Raw genomic sequence first — 19,881 nt, forward strand, 5'->3', positions numbered from 1 at the left:
TCAGGTATCCCTTGCAGCGAGGCTCCCCTAGTCTCTCCTATTTAAAACTGTAACACCCCAATCCCACCCTGGAACTCTCTAACCCTTTTCCAGCAGAAGCTGTACCACCACTTCACATTCTAGTCACTGTATTGGTGTTCAGTTTGTCTCCCTTTGCTACAAAGTAAAAGCCAAGTTGGCAGGACTGCGCTCGTTTCCTTTAAGTCCTGCATCCCCAGACATAAAACAGCCCGACATCCCGGGGATAATAACGGATGAACGGTGTCACCCTACACCCAGGTCCGGACTCAACCCTTCACACTCCATACCCCACCGGACACACGGGTACAGAGCAGCAGAGAGGAACATAAAGGCAAAGCTTGTGCCACGAGAAGAGTCCTTCACCAGACCAAGGTGGCCCAACCGCCAGAAAAGCTGCTTGGAACATCCCCACAGTCTCGATCTCTCTTACTTCATTCATAGCACACGAGAATCCTTCCACCACACCACCCTGCCCAACGAGATAACCTGACTTCTACTGGCCACGGCTCTAGGAACACTATTGGGCAGATTACTCTCTGTAACTTACTCTGTACAACTATTTGTGCCCTGCAAGTGAGCAAATACTCACCAGAAAGGAGGAAAATGCCTTACTCCTTTCCTTCTGCAAAATAAAACTCCACCTACTACATCTCCAGTTTTACAACATGATCCAGGAGAACGCTAACTCTATGCAGCTCTCCAATAAAGAGACATGGACGGGATGATTTCTAAGTTCATCCAACTTTCAGGCGGAACTATGATCACTGACAAGAACAGCTGAAATCCATGATCAGAGACAGAACTAGGCAACTCTTCTTCGGAAGCCCCTTCTACCTATATTCAAACCTTTCCTTGCTATAGCTAAATCCCTTTTTTTTTTTTTTTTTTTGGTGGCACTGGGGATCAAACCCAGGGATGCTCTATCACTGAGCCATATTTCCAGCCTTTTTACTTTTTATTTTGAGACAGGGTCTCACTAAGCTGCCAAGGCTGGCCTTGGACCTGTAATCCTCCTGCCTCAGCCTCTGAGTGCCTGGGATTACAGGTATGTGCCACTGGGCCCCACTGCTAAATCTGTTAACCACCTCCTGCTCTTCTGACACAGCTCCCCTCCCCGACAGGGACATTAGAAGCAGTCTTAGGTTTCTGGGGATTGTTTTTTTTTTTTTTTTTTTTTTTTTTTTTAACCTAGTTCTCTTGGCTTAATTTCTATTACTTCATCAGGACCCACCCATTTTCGTTGTGGTCTGATGCTCAGACATCTCGGACTTGGCCTGCTGGGGCAGGGGGCGGGGGAGGTGGTGTACACCATCCTAGCAGCTCGAGAGGCTGAGGCATGAGGATCACAAATTCAAAGACTCAGCAACTCAGTGAGACCCTGAGCAACTCAATAAGACCCTGTCTAAATAAAATATAAAAAAGAGCTGGCAGGCTGGGGTTGTGGCTCAGTGGTAAAACACTTGCCTAGCATGCATGAGGCACTGAGTTCAACTCTCAGCACCACACACAAATAAAATACAGGTCTATCAACAACTAAAAAAATAATAATAATAATTTAAAAAATAAATAAATAAATAATTAAAAAAGGGTTGGGGGTTAAGTACCCCTGAGTTCAATCTCTGGCACTCCCCCCCCCCCCAAAAAAAAAGAGAGAGACCCTGGACTTGGGAAGGAGGGAGTGAAAGCTTCAACTCCACATTAGGACCAAGGATTCCTTGGGACCCTGGGAAGGTTTGCTGGGACCAGTAACTCCAGACCACCAGTTCATAATCCTGTTTTCCTTAATGTTATTACAACACAGACATCCACACGAGTAGCAGCTCTCTTATATCCAGTGATCCTAAGGTGGTAGTGAGGACTGGGTACAGGCTGGAGGAGACAGAGGATGCTCACGAATAGTGTGAAAAAGCTCCCTGGAGACACATGGCTGTGTCCCTGTGTAATATGCCTCTGTTTTTAAAGTTGGTTAAGTTCTATTTGTAGGCATTTGGGATGCATCTCTCACTGCTATTTATTTATGTCAGTTGCAATGGTCACCCCGTCTGTCCCTCCAGCGCACATAGACCTCCCTATCTACATTTTCATGTATTATTGCGAGCATCCCTGTAAAATAAATTTCTTGAACTGGAAATAAAATAGCAAAGGTAACCTGTGTTAAAAGTGAGTTTCCAATTCTGTGAAAATATGTTTAAAGAACCTGCTACAACACGAAAGAGGGATTATATTTGTAGTCTTACCTCCAGTAATAATGCTTGTTATGAACAACCAGGGTTAAGTGGTGGATATAATTTTTTTTATGTTCAACAACCTCTGGAACTTTCTCAAAGTCTATTAATCACACTGCAAACTTAAGCTTCAAGAACAGAGAAGGAGGTAGAATTGATTTATGAAGTACCAACAGCATTTCCAAAATTATCCTGTTCTTTATCATGCAACAGGATGTTTTCTGTTTGTTTTTCTTACTCTATATTTATTCTAAAACCCAAAAAGATGAGAGAAAGAAAAATGATGTGAACAAATGGAAAGAAGGTCTAGAAGCTACCTGAAAATCACCACCATACACCATGACAGCTGAAATTAAATTTAAAAACCACAAGCTGAGAGTCTAAAATCCCAGAAAAGGTTCTTAGGATTGTTGCTGTATATATAACAAAGTAATCCCAAGAACTGAAACATGTTCTCTCTATTTTGTCGGCTTCGTGGGAGGCTGGAAAATTAAGTGGGCAGAAAAAAATGATCTACCCCAAGATTAAGATAAAGAGCATGCAAAAGATATAATTAAGGAAAAATTTAAAAACAGGAGACAGAATTTTAAATACAAGTCTAAACAGTCAAATAGCTGATGGGCATTGTGGTGAGCCAACCACTCCCCCTGCACCCCGCCTCCACCTGAACCTATTCAGTTCTCATGAGTGCAGAAACGCTTTTCTTCATTTCTTAGAAAAGATCAGATCATCTTTTGTTTTCCGTGCTCTGACCGATTCTGAATAATATGTTGACCTCTTGCCCGTCCCAGTCAGTGGCCAAAAGAGCCCATTGGTCCTAGAAAATTTTGATATTTTCAAAGGTCATTATTTCTCTGATACCATTTCCAGGGAGACTAATTCAACATTAAAATATTTAAAGGATTGTTTAAAAAAAAAAAAAAAAAGTCAAACAAGGAGAGAGAAAGAATACCAGAGAAACTCAAGAGGCCCCATTCACCCTGAGAAAGGAAGGAGGTAGAGAGGAAGAGAAAGAATCTGGACCTAACAAAATTCTGTGCCAACATCTCAGGCACAGAATTTCCAACTTCCAGCCTAAAACTTCTACGCAGACACATACCATATTGAGATGTAAATTTAGAGAAAGTTCAGAAAAGGAGAAGTGGGGGGTTTAAGCTGGAATTCAGAAGTTCTGATTTTTAAGATAAGACAGCCTGCTTTCAAACACTAGATTCTTTCATCAAAATGTTGGATTTGTCTCAAAATTCATCTGAACAGATGCTGAGAAGTATCATGTGTAAGGAGTATTTTGTTAAATCTCTTCTAAAAACTGCATCCAATGTAACTTGCCATTTGACACTCCTGGAGAAGGGGGAAAGCTGGCCTACCCTAGTCAGGACTGCACTGCTATGCCAGCAAATGGAAACGGTTTTCTAAGGTCCTCCAAGGCACACGACCGGGGCACACAGTCTCCAGGACAAGGCCCAGACCCTGTCACCTGACTTCCTCTTTAAGAGACTAGAAAGTAACTATATTAGGGCTTCGGAGCCATATGGTCTCTGCCATAAAAGCAGTCATGGGCAACACTTAATGAACAGCATGACTATATTCCAATAAAACTTTATTTATGGGCACCGAAATTTGAATTTCATGTGTTATAAATACTATTATTCTTCTTTTTTTTTTTTTTTTTTGGCAACCACTTAAAAAGGCCATACAAAACAAGCAAAGGGCCAGATCTGGCCCACAGCTGAGTTTACCAACCCCTGATCTAGACAAACAAACAAAGAGAAAAATTTAAACCGTTTTACAAAATATCCACCATTCCCAGAGAAAGTCAGAGTTGGGTAGTGGTGGCAGTGGGATCTCACTTTTTATGCAGTAAAGGTTACCTGAAGGCAGTTTCTACTGAAATAATTCAAGGGGGCAAAAGCCCTAACAAAGAAAATAAGTTTCTGGGGCTGGGGAGATAGCTCAGACGGTAGAGTGCTTGCCTTGCAAGCACGAGGCCCTGGGTTCGATCCCTAGCATCGCAAAAAAAAAAAAAAAAGAAAAAAAGAAAAAAGAAAGAAAGAAAAAAAGAAAAGAAAATAGGTTTCTGACTCCACAGATAAAAAGTCATCAGGATGCTCTCTGGGGACAGAAATCTAGAGCTGTTGTAGGGAGCTGTCCATGGAGTTCTCAATGTGGGAAACTGTAATCTTACATGACTTTATGCAGAAAGAAAGGAAGCAGCAATTTAACAATCAAGTCAAAGGAAAGAACAGCAACAAGATGATTACAATCAGAGCAGAGGAACCACAAACTCCAAACAGTCTACGGATTCAGGGACAGGATCAAAAAAAAAATGGTGATCTGTGAGGCTGAAGCTAATAAGGACCATGAGATAATGAAACCAGTCATGAGCAAAAGTGACCTATCCAAAGATACTGTTTTCAAGCCTGTGGCTAATGAGTGGACATCCCCAAATTCTCTTCAAATACTAAAGAACAAATAATGTGATATAAAGTATTCCAGAATAGCTGAACAATATTAATTTGTGGCAACGTCACGGCTGAAGGATGGAGGCCCCCAAGGAGACTGCAGAAAGGCAGACCCGAGATGAAAGTCTGCCAGTGTTTCTCTGCAAGGCGGGCCAGTGAGGGGGTTCTGGCATGCGCTCCACCCACCTACCACTTCAGGAACAGAATGGCTTTCTGTACTCTTCTACTGAGGACAGACACTTGGGCCAGGTCATCTCAGTGTCTCTTCAGCTTGGAAGTTTTATCTTTCCTTATAAATTATAAACTGGTATTCCCATGTATTATTAAGTGTCTAATGACTTTGATAAACATGAATAGTCTCCAAAAAAAAATTTTTTTTTTGGTACCAGGGACTGAACCCAGGGGCACTTAACCACTGAGCGACACCCCCAGCCCTTTTTTATATTTTATTTAGAGACAGTCTTGCAAATTTGCTCGGGGTCTTGCTAAATTGCTGAGGCTATCTTTGAACTTGCAATCCTCCTGCCTCAGCCTCCAGAGCACGCTGGGACAACAGGCATGCACCACCACGCCTGTCTCCAAAACCATCTTAACTATAACCAAGGTGAACTAATAAAAACACCTGGCAGTTTTTCCACATATTTTCTAAAACTGCATACCAAGGACAAGGCAGTGGACAATACCACAAAGGGACACATAACCATAAGAGGGCATGCTGTTCAACCACCACTAACTGTCCTTACTCTTTTTCCTGCCCATAGAGCTGAGGAGGTGGCAGTCAAGAATGCTGGGGCTCTGGAGTCAGTCTGCTTGGTTTGAACAAACCCCTGTTCTACCATTTCCTAACTAGGGGGTTTTCTTCATCTTGTAGGACAGAGATGACAGAGGGCTACATCTCCAAGAGTCACTGGGAAGATTAAGAGAAAACGTAAATGAAACACTTGGTACAACTTCTGGCACCTGAAAAGTGCTCAATACCAGGTGGCTCTCTTTTGTCACCACTACTATAGGATTTCTCATCACTGACTGTAGCACTGGCGCTACGTCCTCGTGCTGAACCCACTGACTCGGGCAGTCTTACAGAGGTTGACCTCCACTCGCGGCAGCTTTCCTCTCCATCTGGCCCGCAGAGAGCATTTCCTCTTCCTAGGGCAATATGTTAGTCCCAATCCAAGACCCCACCCGACTTCTTTACTAGTTCTTCAACCAAGGGGCAGAGCTGCTCCTCCCTCAACGTGGCTGTCCTAACAACGAGCACAACTGCTCCCAGCTGCTGGCCTCTGACCAGCCTCAGAGATCACGCCCACCCCCTCCAACTTCCCTACCTCTCGAGTTCTCTTTTTCATTATTAGAAGATAAAAATTCTCCAACACTATGGCAGGTGTACCACCTACCAGGCTTCTGATGCAAAGAGCACCAGTCCCTTATGTACAGTAGATATGAACATAGTCACTGGGAAAAATGCAAATTAAAATCCATAGTGAGCAGGGCATGGTGGTGCACGTCTGTAATCCCAGCAGCTCAGGAGGCTGAGGCAGGAGGATCAAGAGTTCAAAGCCAGCCTCAGCAAACGCAAGGCGCTAAGCAACTCAGTGAGACCCTGTCTCTAAATAAAATACAAAATAGAGCTGGGGCTGTGTCTCAGTGGCCAAGTGCCCCAGAGTTCAAGCCCCAGTACAGGCCCCCCAAAAAATCCATAATGAGCTGCTACTTTACTCCCATTAGGATGATAGTAATAATGCTGAAGATAAAAGGCAAATATTAAGTGTTGACAAGGATATGGGAAAATTATAATTTTCATTCACTGCTGGTAGGAATGCAAAATGATGCAGTCACTTTGGAAAACAGTCTGGCAATTCTTCAAAAGTTAACTACAGAGTTATTATACATATGATCCAGCAATTCCACTTCTAGGTACATATCCAAGAGAACTGAAAACACATCCACACAAAAACCTGTACAGAGGGGCTACTGATATAGCTCAGTACAGTGCTTGGCTAGCATGCACAAGGCCCTGGGTTCAATCCCCAGCACCACACACACACACACACACACACACACACACACACACACACACAAAGTACACAAACGTCCACAGCATTATTAATCATAACAGCCAAAGTGGAAACAACCTGAAAGTCCATCAACAGATCAGTGGACAAACAAAATGTGGGGCTATCTAACCAAAGGAATATCACTCAACAAAAAGGAATGAAGTACATGCTCCCGCAGGCAGGAGCCTTGGAAACATCATGCTAAGACCAAGCCAAAGCCTCCCATCACGGAGAACACACAGTACAAGATCCCATACACACCAAGTCCATAATAGGCAAATATACATCAGAAAGCACACTGGTGGCTTCCAGGGACCAAAGCGGTTGGGAGGAATGGGGAGTGACTGCTAATGGGAACAGAGTTTCTTCTTGAGGTGATGAAATAGTTCATCAAACTAACTAGGGTAATGGGGGCACAACTCTTAATTTACACTAAAAAGCACTGGCTGTACACATTAAACAGGTAAATTATAGGGTATGTAAATAACATCTCCCTGAAGTTGTTATGTAAAAGATGAATGTTTGCAAAATGAACACAGAAAAAGGGAACAATGCTGATTCTGTTGGAGGCAGGAAAACAAAACTAGCCAGCAAACCCAGGAAACTGAATTGAAGTGTACCTTCAAAAACACGGATTGCAAATCTTTTGTTTGATAACAGTGGGGATTATTCCCGAGGGCTCATGCATGCTAGGCAAGTACTCTAGTACTGAGCTGTAATCTCAACCCTTTCTTTCTTTTTTAATTTTGGGACAGAATCTAAGTAGCCCTAGCTAGCCTCAAACTTGCAGTCCTCCTGTCTCAGCCTCCCTGGTAGCTGGTATTACAGGCATGTGCCACCATGCCCAGCTGCAAATTCATTTTTTAAAGCCATCAAACATCTGTTGGCTTTTCATGTGATTCCAAAACATTTTCACTATACTAGTGTGGACTATAAAAATATAAAATCTTACAAATGTACATTTAATATTTTTGTAGTCTGTGTGACCCCTATATTGTAACATAAGCTATAGAGCTAGTCATACCTATCAAATTTAATTCATTTATTTATTTCACAAACTTTTTTTTTTAAAGAGAGGACTCTCTTAGCTGGGCACAGTAGTGCACACCTATAATTCCAGCAATTCAGAAGACTGAGGCGGGAAGAGCACAAATTTGAGGTCATTCTCAGCAACTCAGTGAAATCCTGTCTCAAATTAAAAAAAAAAAAATTTTTTTACAAGGGCTGTAGCTCAGTGGTGAAGTACCCCTGGGTTCAATTGTCAATACTGGGGGCGGGGGAAAGAGGGAGAGAAGATCTTTCTATGTTGCCCAGCCAGGACTCATGGGCTTAAGCAATCCTCCTGCTTCAGCCTCCTGAGTGGCTGGGATTATGCCGAGCTCTCAATAAACATTCTGCCTATTGTATGCCAGGCAACGCCCTAGTGTCAGGGATGCTGAGATGCAGACCCTGCTCTCAAGGAGCTCAGAGCAGTGAGCTGACAGTTATAAGGCAGAGTTAGGAGAACATTCCAATTTATGTGGCTACAATAAATGTGTTTCCATGAAATTTATGGGCTTTGAATAAATGTTTCCATGAAGAGGATGGTACAAAATAATTACAGGATGGTGACATTAACCCATGCTTCTGAAGAGCGGCCTACCTGTTGACATGCTCCTCCCAGTCCTCTGGTGGAGGAGGGGCATCTGCGTCAGTCCTGGCGAAGATGACATGCCGTTCACACTCGTTCATCACGCTGCGCGCCTTCTGATTGTCATAGAGTGGCACGGGAGTCGATGTGACAGTCTCCACATCTATTGGGACGTCTGATTCACTGTGAACAGGTGAGGAAATGGGACCAGGCCACACGCACTGCACACAACACCCGTGTTATAAAATCATCTGGTTACCGAAAAATGTCTCTTTAACTCAGTCAGCTTTATCAGGCATATGCACATTACATTCACGAGAAATTCTGATCCCAAGTCATCTTTCCCACATTTCTCTAGATCTCTGCCCTCTCTATTAAGTGCGGAAGGACATAAAATCATTTTAAAATGAGTTATACAAAAAGTGACCACAGCTTTTTCGAAGAAAGACAAATATTTTCCTTAAGCAAATAGTTACATGATACAAATAATTATAATTACAAATACGGAAGCTGTAAGCCACACGTGACTACCTAAATAAATTTAAATGAATAAAATCACTACATTTAAAAATCCAGTTCCTAATCACACAAACACATTTCTCATGCTCAGCAGACTGGCCACCATATTAGTCCACACAGGGTTACACATTTCTATTATTGCAGAATTCTGTTGGATAGCACTAGTCTGGAATTTTAAATGATTCATATAAAATTTCCTTTTCATTAGTAAGTTAACTGGTGGTCAACTTGTAAAAGTATGTGATTCTCTAGGATCACCTGGAATGCAGATAGCTCAGCTATTTAACTCACTTTGTGCAGAGCCTACAACAAAAATGAATATAAATGGGTCTCTGAAGGCTCTTTCACGTTTTAAAATGATGCTAATGAAATTCTAGTGCCATGAGGGTCCTTTCGTAACTCATTAGGTACACTGAGAAACTGTCACCCAAAATACCATGCCCATCAGTCTGGTCTACTGGCTGTCTCCTAAACATCATATTAACTTTTTGACCTTGATGATCTTATTGCATCCATTCCCCATGACTGGAATAATCATATCATTATGAAATGAAGTAAATAATTGTGCAGCTAGATTTGGTAGTAGGCAAAAGAGCTGATTATCTTCTCGAGTCAGACACTGCGTTAACACTTGTGGACATGTACGCCTACAAGACTACTCTTGATTTTCGCATCCCAAACTTATCCTCCCTCAGTCTTCCTGATTCATGGCACTATCCAGCTGCTCAAGCCAAAGATCTAAGGGGCATCCTAACTGAACCTTTTCCTTTGTACCCATCCGTCTCCAGGCAATCATCATGTCTGGCTCATCTCAGGCTACTAGTTGGTCATCTCAGGCTACTCCCATTCATATCTACTTTCTAAACACCCAAAGTGATCCTCTAAAAATATAAATTGGATTTCTAGCTTAAAATCCTTCACTGACTTCATACCACTCATACCACTCTGCCAACTTCTTCCTACCTTCCACTTACAACCCAACTGCCACCATATTCCAGCCACAACAGCCTAAAGAATAGTTCCTACAATATGCCAAATTCCTATTTTCAGGGTCTGTGTATGGAAACAGTGTTTATATGAGGAAATAACTTTCTAACTACCAAAATAACTAACTCTATAGAACCTCACTTGAAGAAAATGTCACAAAGCCAGGTGTGGTGGCAGATACCCATAATCCCAACTACTAGTGAGGCTGAGGCAGGAGGATCACAATTTCAAGACCAGCCTGGGTGACTCAGGGAGACCCTGTCTCAAAACTTTTAAAAAGGGTCGAAGATGTAGCTCAGTGCTTGCCTGGCACGTGCAAGGCTCTGGGTTCAATCTCAAGAGGGAAGGAGGGAAGGAGGGAAGGAGGGAAGGAGGGAGGGAGGGAAGGAGGGAGGGAGGGAGGGAGGGAGGGAGGGAGGGAGGTAGGTAATATAATGAGCTAAGGACCCAGGAAATTCAATGTCAGCAAGAAGCTTTACATAACAAAAAGGAAAAGATTTCAAATGCTCTTTAAAGGGGCTTTTTGGTCATGGCTTAGGACGGAGGCATCAAGATTACACTTGGGAATGGTGGTGCACATGTGTAGACCAAGCTGAAGAGGGTCACTGGAGCCCAGGATATGGAGACCAGCCTGGGCAACATAGAAAGATTCCCTTCATGAAAACAAAAACAAAACAAAACAACAACAAAAAACCTGTACAAAATGTCAAGGAGGCCAGGCACAGTGGCACATGCCTGTAATCCCAGAAGCTCCTGAGGCTGAGGCAGGAGGATAACAAGTTCAAAGCCAGCCTCAGCAACTTAGCAAGACCCTGTCTCTAAATAAAATATTAAAAATGGGCTGGAAGCCAGGTGTGATAGCACATGCCTATAATTACAGCAGCTCAGGAGGCTGAGACAGGAGGTTTGTGAGTTCAAAGCCAACCTCAGCAAAAGTGAGGTGCTAAGCAACTCAGTGAGACCCTGTCTCTAAATAAAATACAAAATAGGGCTAAGGATGTGGCTCAGTGGTCAAGTGCCCCTGGGTTCAATCCCCCATACCTAAAAGAAAAGAAAAAAAAAAAAAAAGATATGCTAGACTATTCCCTTAAGTCACAGATCCTATGTCCTGTACAACAAAAAAAAGGGCTAACATCATTAGGAAATGAATTAAAAACCACTATTTTACATGTACTTAAAACACGATGGGGGGCAAGAGAAAAACGGAGGAACTTTGGATTGTGTAGAGGAAAATGGGGTAGGAACGGGTAGGGGAAGGAAAGATAGTGGACTGAGACAGACATTATTACCCTATGTATGTGTATGATTACATGAATGGTGTGAATCTACATTGTGTACAACCATGAAGATGAAAATGTCCTACCCCATTTGTGTACAATAAATCAAAATGCAGTCTGCAAAAATAAAAATTAAAACAACAACAACAAAAAAAAACACACACACACACACACATGAGATGCTAGGGTTGTAGCTCAGTGGTATAGTATTGCCAAACAATGCAAAAGACCCTGGGTTCAATTCCCAGCATTGAAAAAAAAAATTAACAAATAAATAAAAATAAAAATAAATAAATAAAAATAAAAATAAAACGTATCATGGTCCTTCTAATTCATTAAGACTCAAAGGTGGAGGTGAGGTGGAATCTAAAGAAGCAAAATACAAGATCTCTATTCCTCAACAAAACTAAAACCTGTGATTAAGAAAAGATCAAAATTAGGTAAAATTAAAACAAATCTCCAAGAGATTATAATTAAGGGCATTATTTGGTCATCAGAACATATCAATAAATCTTGAAATATAAGAAATCAGACTTCCTTAAATATCAAAAGAATTGCCAAACAGGTTTATTTAAGCCAAATGTAACTGTAGCACCTATTAGATAGTACATTTATGAAACTTCCTAAGCCTATAACATAGGCCGGTTGAAAATACTAGACTTAAGAAGGGTTTTGATGAACCCATGATGGCAGTTCTATAACAACCTAAGTTGAAAGGGCAATGTCTTAGGAATTTGGTCCTAACCTTTGTATGTGAAGCCAGGAAATGCAAAATGGCTACTGTTGGCACTCTCAAGCTAACCGGAGCACTGCACCAAAGTGACACAAGGTCTTATACTGCATGGCATGTCTTTATGTCTGTCTGTATTTGTGTATTTATTTATTTATTTTTGGTATTGGGTATTAAACCGAGGGATGATTTACCACTGAGGTATACTCCCAGTCCTTTTTGGGACAGGGTCTTGCTAAGTTGTGGAGGCTGGCCTTGAACTTGCGATTCTCCCAAGTTGCTGGAATTACAGGCATGTGCCATTATACGTGGCCTGTGTGCCAATCTTTTTTTTTTTTTTTGGAACCAGGCATTGAACCCAGGGGTGCTGAACCACTGAGTCACATCCCCAGCCCCCTTTTTTAAATGTCTTATTTAGAGACAGGGACTAAGTTGCTGAGGCTGGCTTTGAACTCACAATCCTCCTGCCTCAGCCTCTGGAGTTGCTGGGACTACAGGTGTGGGCCACCATGACCCACTGTGTGTGGTCATCTTTAAAAATCAACTTGTCAACATTTCTTTTCACCAGTTTATCCTCTTCAATTTCCTTTTCATACATGGCTTATCCAAGTAAAAAAGGGTGTCTGCTTTCCTTTACCCATCTTGCTTTTCTAACTTCCTAGATATCTCTGGTGCAACTGTCCACATTTAGACCTGATATTTTTATGCTGCTCAACACAGATGCCCGAATTAAACATCCACCCTTCCCACACAACACCCCCAAATCATCCCCAAGAAAATCCTCTCTAATCCCCACCATCTGATCACTGCCCAGTTCGGGTAGTAGCAGCCTTTAGAAAAGAAGCCCAAACTCACATGGTATTCTCGTGCTGCCTCCGGGGAGTAACAAAGAGCATGCGGGTGGGGCGGGCACTACTGGCATCTGGGTGGGCACTCCATGGCTTGGCATAGCTATGATCCAGAAAAACCAGGTCCAGCTCCCGTTCGTGCACTGAAAGCTGGAAGAGCAGTGAGGTGCCCATGCGACGAGCTGAAGTCTGGAAGTCCCTCTCCCCACCCCGGTGGGCCATGTCAGTAGAGGGGCAGCAAGTCAGAGCATGGGTATCTGCATGCTAGTCACCTGCGGCAAAAAGTTCCGGTTTAAGTCAATTCGAATAGTCTAAATTTCTCCCAACCAAGACTGTCTAACATGCTTCTGGGACCCGCTACCAGTCCTACTGCGTGTCTATTACACAGCACATCTGTACCCACGCTGGGACGGCTCCTGAGATTCCAGAACTACCACCAAAGGGGTGATGGTACCCTAAGTTCCTCCCTAAGCAACCTTTCCAAAATTCCCTTACTGGGGCGCTGACTGCCTCCACGGTTCACAAAGACCTCCCTGGACGGCCACTGAACGTACTCGGCCAGCACCACACGTTCCTCAGTGGGTGGGAAGGGTTCTAGCAAACAACAGGTATCACAACCATGAATTCCAACAAGCTACGGCTCTGCTGTCCCCATTCTCTCCAGGAAACGTGGGCAGCGCCGGGCGCGCTCGTGGGCACCCCTCCGGCAAGCAGGGCGACGCGGGCCGCCGGGCGGCTAATCGGCCCGGGTGCCCTCTCCCCTGCTCCCGTGTTATGCTCAACAAAAGTTGTGCAGCGACTTCACGATACGCTGAAGTTGGGGAAATACAGCGGGGCGCGCTCCCCGGGAGCCCGTCCTCCGGCCCGGCGGAGCCCCCGCAAACCGCCCGCCACTCCGGCGGCCTCCGGGTTCCCGCCACGGAACCGCGAGGCGCCCCTCCCCGAGGCAGGGCGTGAGACCCAGAGGGCCGACGCGACCGCGGTTCCGGGGCCCAGGAGACTTGGCCAAGGTCGCCGCGGGTTCGCGACGAGGAGGAGCCGCCCGGCCCCCGCCTCCCGCTCCCCCGGCGGCCCGGCGCCGGCGTCACCGCGGCCCCAGCCGCCCGCCCCCGGGCCCGCGCTCCCGGCCCGCCCCGGGCCCGGGCTCCGGCCCGCGACTCCCGCATGCCGGGGGAGCCCTGCGGCCCTCGCCGACGCCCCCGGCCGCCCCGCCCGCAGCCGCGGCCCCCCGGGCCCGCCGCCCCCGCCGGGGCCGAGCCTGCGTCTCACCCGCAGTCGTCGGGCCGCGCGCTCGCCCGGGCCGGGCCCTAGCGCGCGTGCGCGCTACCGCCTTCGCGCCCCAGCCCTGTGGCACCGCGCAAAACGCGGAAACGGATCGCCGCCGGGGAAGGGAGGGGCGGTGAGCGGCAAAGCCCGGAGTGGATTTAGCTCCAGCGACCCGGTGCGCAAGAGCGGAGCTGGGAACGCATGCGCGTGTCCTAAGCAAGTTTCCGCCGCCTGCAAGTTCAGCAGGGAAGGTGAGTGAGAAGGACGGGGTCAGCTCCGACAGCCCCCAGTAACTGCCGTCCTCTCCGCAGTTGTTCCCTTTCCCTGCGCCCCACAGACCCAGAGACAGGGCTGGGAGGCGTACAGCAGACCCACTTCCGCCAAAGCAGCCCCTTTGGATTGACTCTTTAGGAATGTGCTTGTTAACTCACCATTGTCCTATATAGAAGTGAAAACTCGGGACTTAATGGGATTTATTAATGAGCTGGAGCTGAAGTTCAGTGGTATGAGCGAGGCCCTGGGCTCGAGCCCCAGCAGGGCCAAAAATGTTAAAAAATGTCTTACTCGTTAAGAATTTTCTCTTAACAGAAGAAACAACCACAGTAAAAATAATAAATTAATTTTAAAATAGAGCAATTAATTTAAAAACAAGTTGTGAACCAAAAACTAAAAAATAAAGTTTATTAAAAATAATCAACAAGGGCCTGGGTGTGGCTCGTTGATGGAGCGCTTGCCTGGCATGCTTAAAGTCCTGGGTCGGATCCCTAGCACGGGAAAATGAATAAATAGCAAAACAAAGTGTTTATGCAGAGTTTTTCTGAGTGTTGTTGGTCCTTCCAGGAAGTATAGAGGAGAGTCAGGACCAGGGCTTTTCCCTGAGGAGTTTAAAGAGTAAAGGGAAGGTATCTGGAAGAGCTTGGGGGTGTGGGTGGAATCTCAGCCCCAACATTGAACGCCCAAACTTTAGGAAGGATGCGGGCAGGTGAGACTTTAGCCTTCCCTCATGTCTAAATGAGCAAATGCTAGAGAATAAGCTGGGTCATACAGTCACCTGTCAAGAACACAAATAGACTTCAGGATGGTAATTACCACACAGGGACACGTGCCCCCAAGAATGTTTTAGAAGAAAGATTTCCCACTGAGGGTTTGAAGAGGTGTCTAGAAGGGGAAATCACTGAAGCTGAGTGCTGAAGGACCAGGCAGGTCATCCAAGAGAGAGGGAATGGAAAGCCTGGAGAGGGCCCAGAGGGGACAAAGGACCCAAATACAGCCTGATGACATTTTCTTTAGTCCACACATTACTTTGTTAAAGCTTAAAATTGTATTCAACTGCAAACTTTTTTTTTGGGGGGGGGGGTACTGGGATTTTAACCCAGGGACCCTCTACCACTGAGCTACATCAAGACAGAGTCTCACTAAGTTGCCCAGGCTGGCCATGAACTTGCAGTCTTCCTGCCTCAGCCTCCAAAATCACTGTGATTGCACCACACGCAAGCGCCACCACAACTTGCTCAGTTCCAAACATTTTACACTTGGGAGATTTTGTATAAAAGCCCAGATTTCCAATTCACTTGAAAAGTCAGAGGCTGTGACAGCACTAGACAGGCCTGGCCATTGACCTCCACCTCCTTGGCCTCTATGACATTTGACTCATCATCCACCCACACACACCAGCTTCAGCCTGGACTTAAATGCAAGGTCCCAGGCATGGAAAACACAACCAGGAGTCAAGTCCTGCCATTTCAGGGTGACTAGCGGATGGTTTCATTGGGGTTGCCTTATTAGGACAGGAGTGAGACACCTACTTGTGACACCGATGGAAACAGGGTGCAGAGACTAGTCCAAAGAAAGACAGTGCTCCAGAGCGCCTGTGCAATGCCACATGGGTCCCTGATTGCACAGGGAAAAGTGGGTGGAAGTGGGTACTGGAGACAAAGGTCCAATTGTGGCTCCAGTTCTGAACTGTTTCCCATAATGCAGTGAACCTTCTTCACAGCAGGGGTGGCAAACTCTTAGGGCTGAGGGACAGGGGTTTTTGCTTTCCTATGCCCGTGGCAGACATAGTTAATCAATCACAGTCCGCTTTACCTCTGAATCCAGATGCAACTTCAAAATCCTCTGCTCCACACATAACTCCAGGCTGTCACTATGGATTGATTAGAACTGGCCCTCTCCGGGTTGCATTGCCTCTCTTCCCTCTGACAACCTAGAGCATACGTGTGCCCTTCATTCATTCATTCGTTCGTTCACAAATACTTCTAAGTTCCTACAACGTGATGAGGACTGTTCTAGGTGCTGAGGACACAGCACTGATCAGACATACTTCTTTTTTTAAATATTTTTTAGTTGTAGATAAACACAATACCTTTTATTTAATTTATTTATATGCGGTGCTGAGGATCGAACCCAGTGCCTCATACGTGCTAAGCAAGTGCTTTGCCACTGAGCCACAACCCCAGCCCCCATACTTCTTTTTAATGCACAGAAATAATTACTTCACTTCTAACAGTGATAATAAAGGTTAGCATTTAGAGAACACCAAGTAAATTCTATATACATAAACTACTTAAATCATTTAATCTTCTCAACAGCTTTACCTACTAGGATCTATTGTGATCATATTTTGCCCAAGATCACATAGCTAGTAAATAGCAAAGGTAGAACTGAAACCCAAACAGCAGAGGGACAAAATTGGAAAGAAACACAGGCTGGAACCTGAAGAGGTCTGTGCAATTCCCATTAAGGAATGCTGCTTCCAACCGTGGGCAGCTTTGTGTTGCTAACTCTCCTGTGTTTTTTGTAAAGAATAGGTCCTCAAAGTCAGCATGCTAATATTTTTGTATCCTCCGGAGAACCCAGCACAGGTCATGGTTCATGGGTAGACTGATCAATGACCAATTCATGGCTTGACTGACAACAGACCACCAAGAGAGTAAGAGACACAGTTCAAGATGAAAAATGAAGCTTTGCCACTTTATATCCACTAGGACAGCTAAAAATCAAGAGCGATATCAACAACATCAAAAATAAATGCTAAGCTAGGTGTGGTGGTGCACACCTGTAATCCCGGCAGTTCGGGAGGCTGAGGCAGGAAGATTGCAAATTCAAAGCCAGCCTCAGCAACTTAGCAAGACCCTAATAAGCAACTTAGGGAGACCCTGTCTCAAAAAATAAAACGGGCTGACGACATAGGTCCGTTGTTAAGCACTCCTGGTTCATCTCCTGATACTAAAAATTAATTAAATTAATTTAAAAATAATAATAAAAATAAATGCTAAAAAGTGTTAGCAAATGTGCGGAGAAGTTCAAACCCTCATCCATGTCTAGTGAGATTGTAAAATGGTGCAGCCTAATTAGAAATCAGCCTGGCAGTTTCTCAGAAAGTTAAACACTGTATTAGCATATAACCCAGGAGTTCCACTTCCAAGTTTATACCTAAAAGAATTGAAATATATACACACATAAAATCAAGTACAAGAATGTATAGAGCAGCATTATTCATAATAAACAAACTAGGACAATAATCCCAAAGCCCATCAACTAATGAATGGATAATGAAATGTGGCATCTTCATACAATGGATTTAGCCAACCAAAAAAAGGAATGATGTACTGACTCATCCTACGACAGGATAAACTTTGAAAACACACTACGTCTGAAGTGAACTTTACCCATCCTTTCCTTTGGGGAAGTCATCTTTTTTTTTTTTTAATTGAATGTTAGGGTCTTGTTCTATAAAAGCAAATGACCTTTTGGACATTAAATATATAGTCAATGTTTTCTCTACTTTGATATTTGTCTTTATGTTTTCTGCACAGGAATTTTTAGTTTTAGCCAAATAATGTCAGCTTTTTCCTCTGCAGGATCTCTTGCGCTGTGCTTAGTTTGGAAAATTGTTAACAGAGCCAAAAGCATTATACTGTGTTTAGATTTCAAGAAAAACTACCAAGAAGTACCTTTTTCCTTTTAAATCTGAGGCCCTAGAAAACAATTAAGCACTATGATCAAACATTCAGCTTTCAGTTTTTGAATGCCATGCCTCTTTCAGAGTGCATAATAAGTGGTAGGCTTATTATACACACTTTTAAAATATTCATTAATTCTAATGTGCACTTTTTAAATATTCATTAATTCTTCACTCTGACCATTGGATCAGACGTAACTTATACAAGATTCAAAGCTAACACAGACAAGACTTCACCTAATGGGGACAACAGGAGCAAATGACTCAGCTCCACCCTCATGCAGAGACCTAAAAAGCAATAAAAATAGCCACCACAGAACTGTGTTGGCTTAGCTGGGTGCAGTGGTGCACATCTGTAATCCCAGAGACTTGAGAGGCTGAGACAGGAGGATCACGAGTCCAAGACCAGTCTTAGCAATTTAGTGAGACCCTACGCAACTTAGCGAGACCTATCTCTAAATAAAATATAAGAAAAATTGCAGGAAGGCTGGGTTTGTGGCTCAATGGTGACGCCCTTTTAGATTTGTTCCCTGGTTCCAAAAATAAAGCTGATTTCCCTTTATTGAAGAACTCTATCCAAACTCAAGAAACTTTCCCTTAGAAAAAAAGGAGGCCTAAATATTTTGCTTCCCCACGAGGAAGAGCTCTCCCTGAGACCTCAAAGAAATAGCCCTTGATTTTCCTAAACTTCTTCTCTGATGGCCTCACTTCCCGCAGTTCCCAGTCCTAGGGATGGAACCCAGGGCTTCACACATGCTAGGCATTCCCAGCCTTTTGTTCTTTGAGTCTTGAGTCTTGCCCAGGCTGACATTGAACTTGCAATCCTCCTGCCTCAGCCTCCTGGGCAGTTGGGATTACAGGTGTGGCCACTATGTCCAGCCCTGATGGCCTCATTTCTTTTATTTTCTCATCTAAATTGCACAACTTGGGCCCCGAAGCACCCCAGACAACTTGCTTATATAGAGAAAACATTTTCTTTAGGCCTGATCTTCGAGTCAAAATAATAGGAAGAAAGAGAAAGGACAGAGGAAATGTCAAAGCAGACAGATGACTTTGTTTGTGGAGGTTCAGTCACCTCAAACCACTCACTTGATAGGTACTCTGTTACTTTACCCTCTCCTTATCCCCCAAGATTCCTCTCCAGAACCAAGAACCCTCCACTTCTGTGACATCCCCTTGGTTGCTAAGTTCTACCTGTGCTGGAGGGCCCTGGGAGAAACCCTGGACCAAAGAACCCCAAGAAGGACGCCGTAGAGCTACAGAAGAAAGGAGGAAAGGAAAGTGGTATTGGAGATGCTGCGGCTTTTCGTGGGGTCAGCCAAGATCGACCCACCCCTTATCCCCCCACCCAGACCCTGCCTGACTGCCTACTTCAGAGGTGAGAGCCAAGGTCTGGGGGGAGGAGGCGCCCCAAGAGGCAACATGAATTCAGTGAAGAAAATACATTTATTAATGTCCTAGTATGTAAAAGGCATATTGTGTGACCCAGTGATGACATGACCATGTTCTGTACCTTCAAGAGCTGTCATCTGGGCTGGGGATATAGCTCAGTTGGTAGAGTGCTTGCCTTGCAAGCACAAGGCCCTGGGTTCAATCCCCAGCACCGAAAAAAAAAAAAAAAAAAGAGCCGTCATCTAAGGACTGGGGATGTAGTACAGTGGTAGAGCTCTTGCCTAGTAAACACAGTGCCCTGGGTTTGAGCCCTAGCACTGAAAAAAAAAAAAAAAAAAAAAAAAAAAAAGCTGGGCATGGTGTCATACACCTGTAATCCCAGCATCTTCACAGGCTAAAGCAGGGAGGTTGCAAGTTCAAAACCAGCCTCAGCAACTTAGCAGGACCCTGTCCCAAAATAAAAAATGAGATCAACTAGAAGAACGAGAAATTATACTCCATCTATG

The 19,881-nt window shown here is 44.4% G+C and overlaps 2 protein-coding genes across 10 annotated transcripts in view; one reads left to right on the plus strand and one right to left on the minus strand.

Annotated features, from left to right (window-relative positions):
• KANSL3 (KAT8 regulatory NSL complex subunit 3) overlaps window positions 1–14,111 on the minus strand; it is a 49,890-nt gene extending 35,779 nt beyond the window's left edge. For 6 of the 9 annotated variants that reach the window (XR_013759159.1, XR_013759160.1, XM_079110598.1 and 3 more), the window contains exons 1-3: window positions 14,023–14,111; window positions 12,761–13,025; window positions 8,405–8,575 (exon numbers count right to left, since the gene is read on the minus strand). Coding sequence is in view for 7 of the 9 variants with exons in the window: in XM_079110598.1 (XP_078966724.1) it covers window positions 8,405–8,575; window positions 12,761–12,975 (386 nt within the window). In the remaining 2 variants the exon portion in view is untranslated. Of the gene's footprint in view, window positions 1–8,404; window positions 8,614–12,760; window positions 13,026–13,248; window positions 13,826–14,022 lie in introns of those variants that run through there. The other 3 variants (XM_079110599.1, XM_079110594.1, XM_079110600.1) reach the window with 3 other exon arrangements.
• A 5,165-nt stretch (window positions 14,112–19,276) lies between these two features.
• FER1L5 (fer-1 like family member 5) overlaps window positions 19,277–19,881 on the plus strand; it is a gene marked incomplete at its 5' end in the record, with an annotated part of 77,747 nt that continues 77,142 nt past the window's right edge. Inside the window, 1 exon segment of the mRNA XM_079109529.1 lies at window positions 19,277–19,361. Within this exon segment, the coding sequence (XP_078965655.1) occupies window positions 19,277–19,361 (85 nt within the window).

Source organism: Sciurus vulgaris, assembly GCF_902686455.1.
Source record: "Sciurus vulgaris genome assembly, chromosome: 14".
NCBI lineage: Eukaryota > Metazoa > Chordata > Mammalia > Rodentia > Sciuridae > Sciurus > Sciurus vulgaris.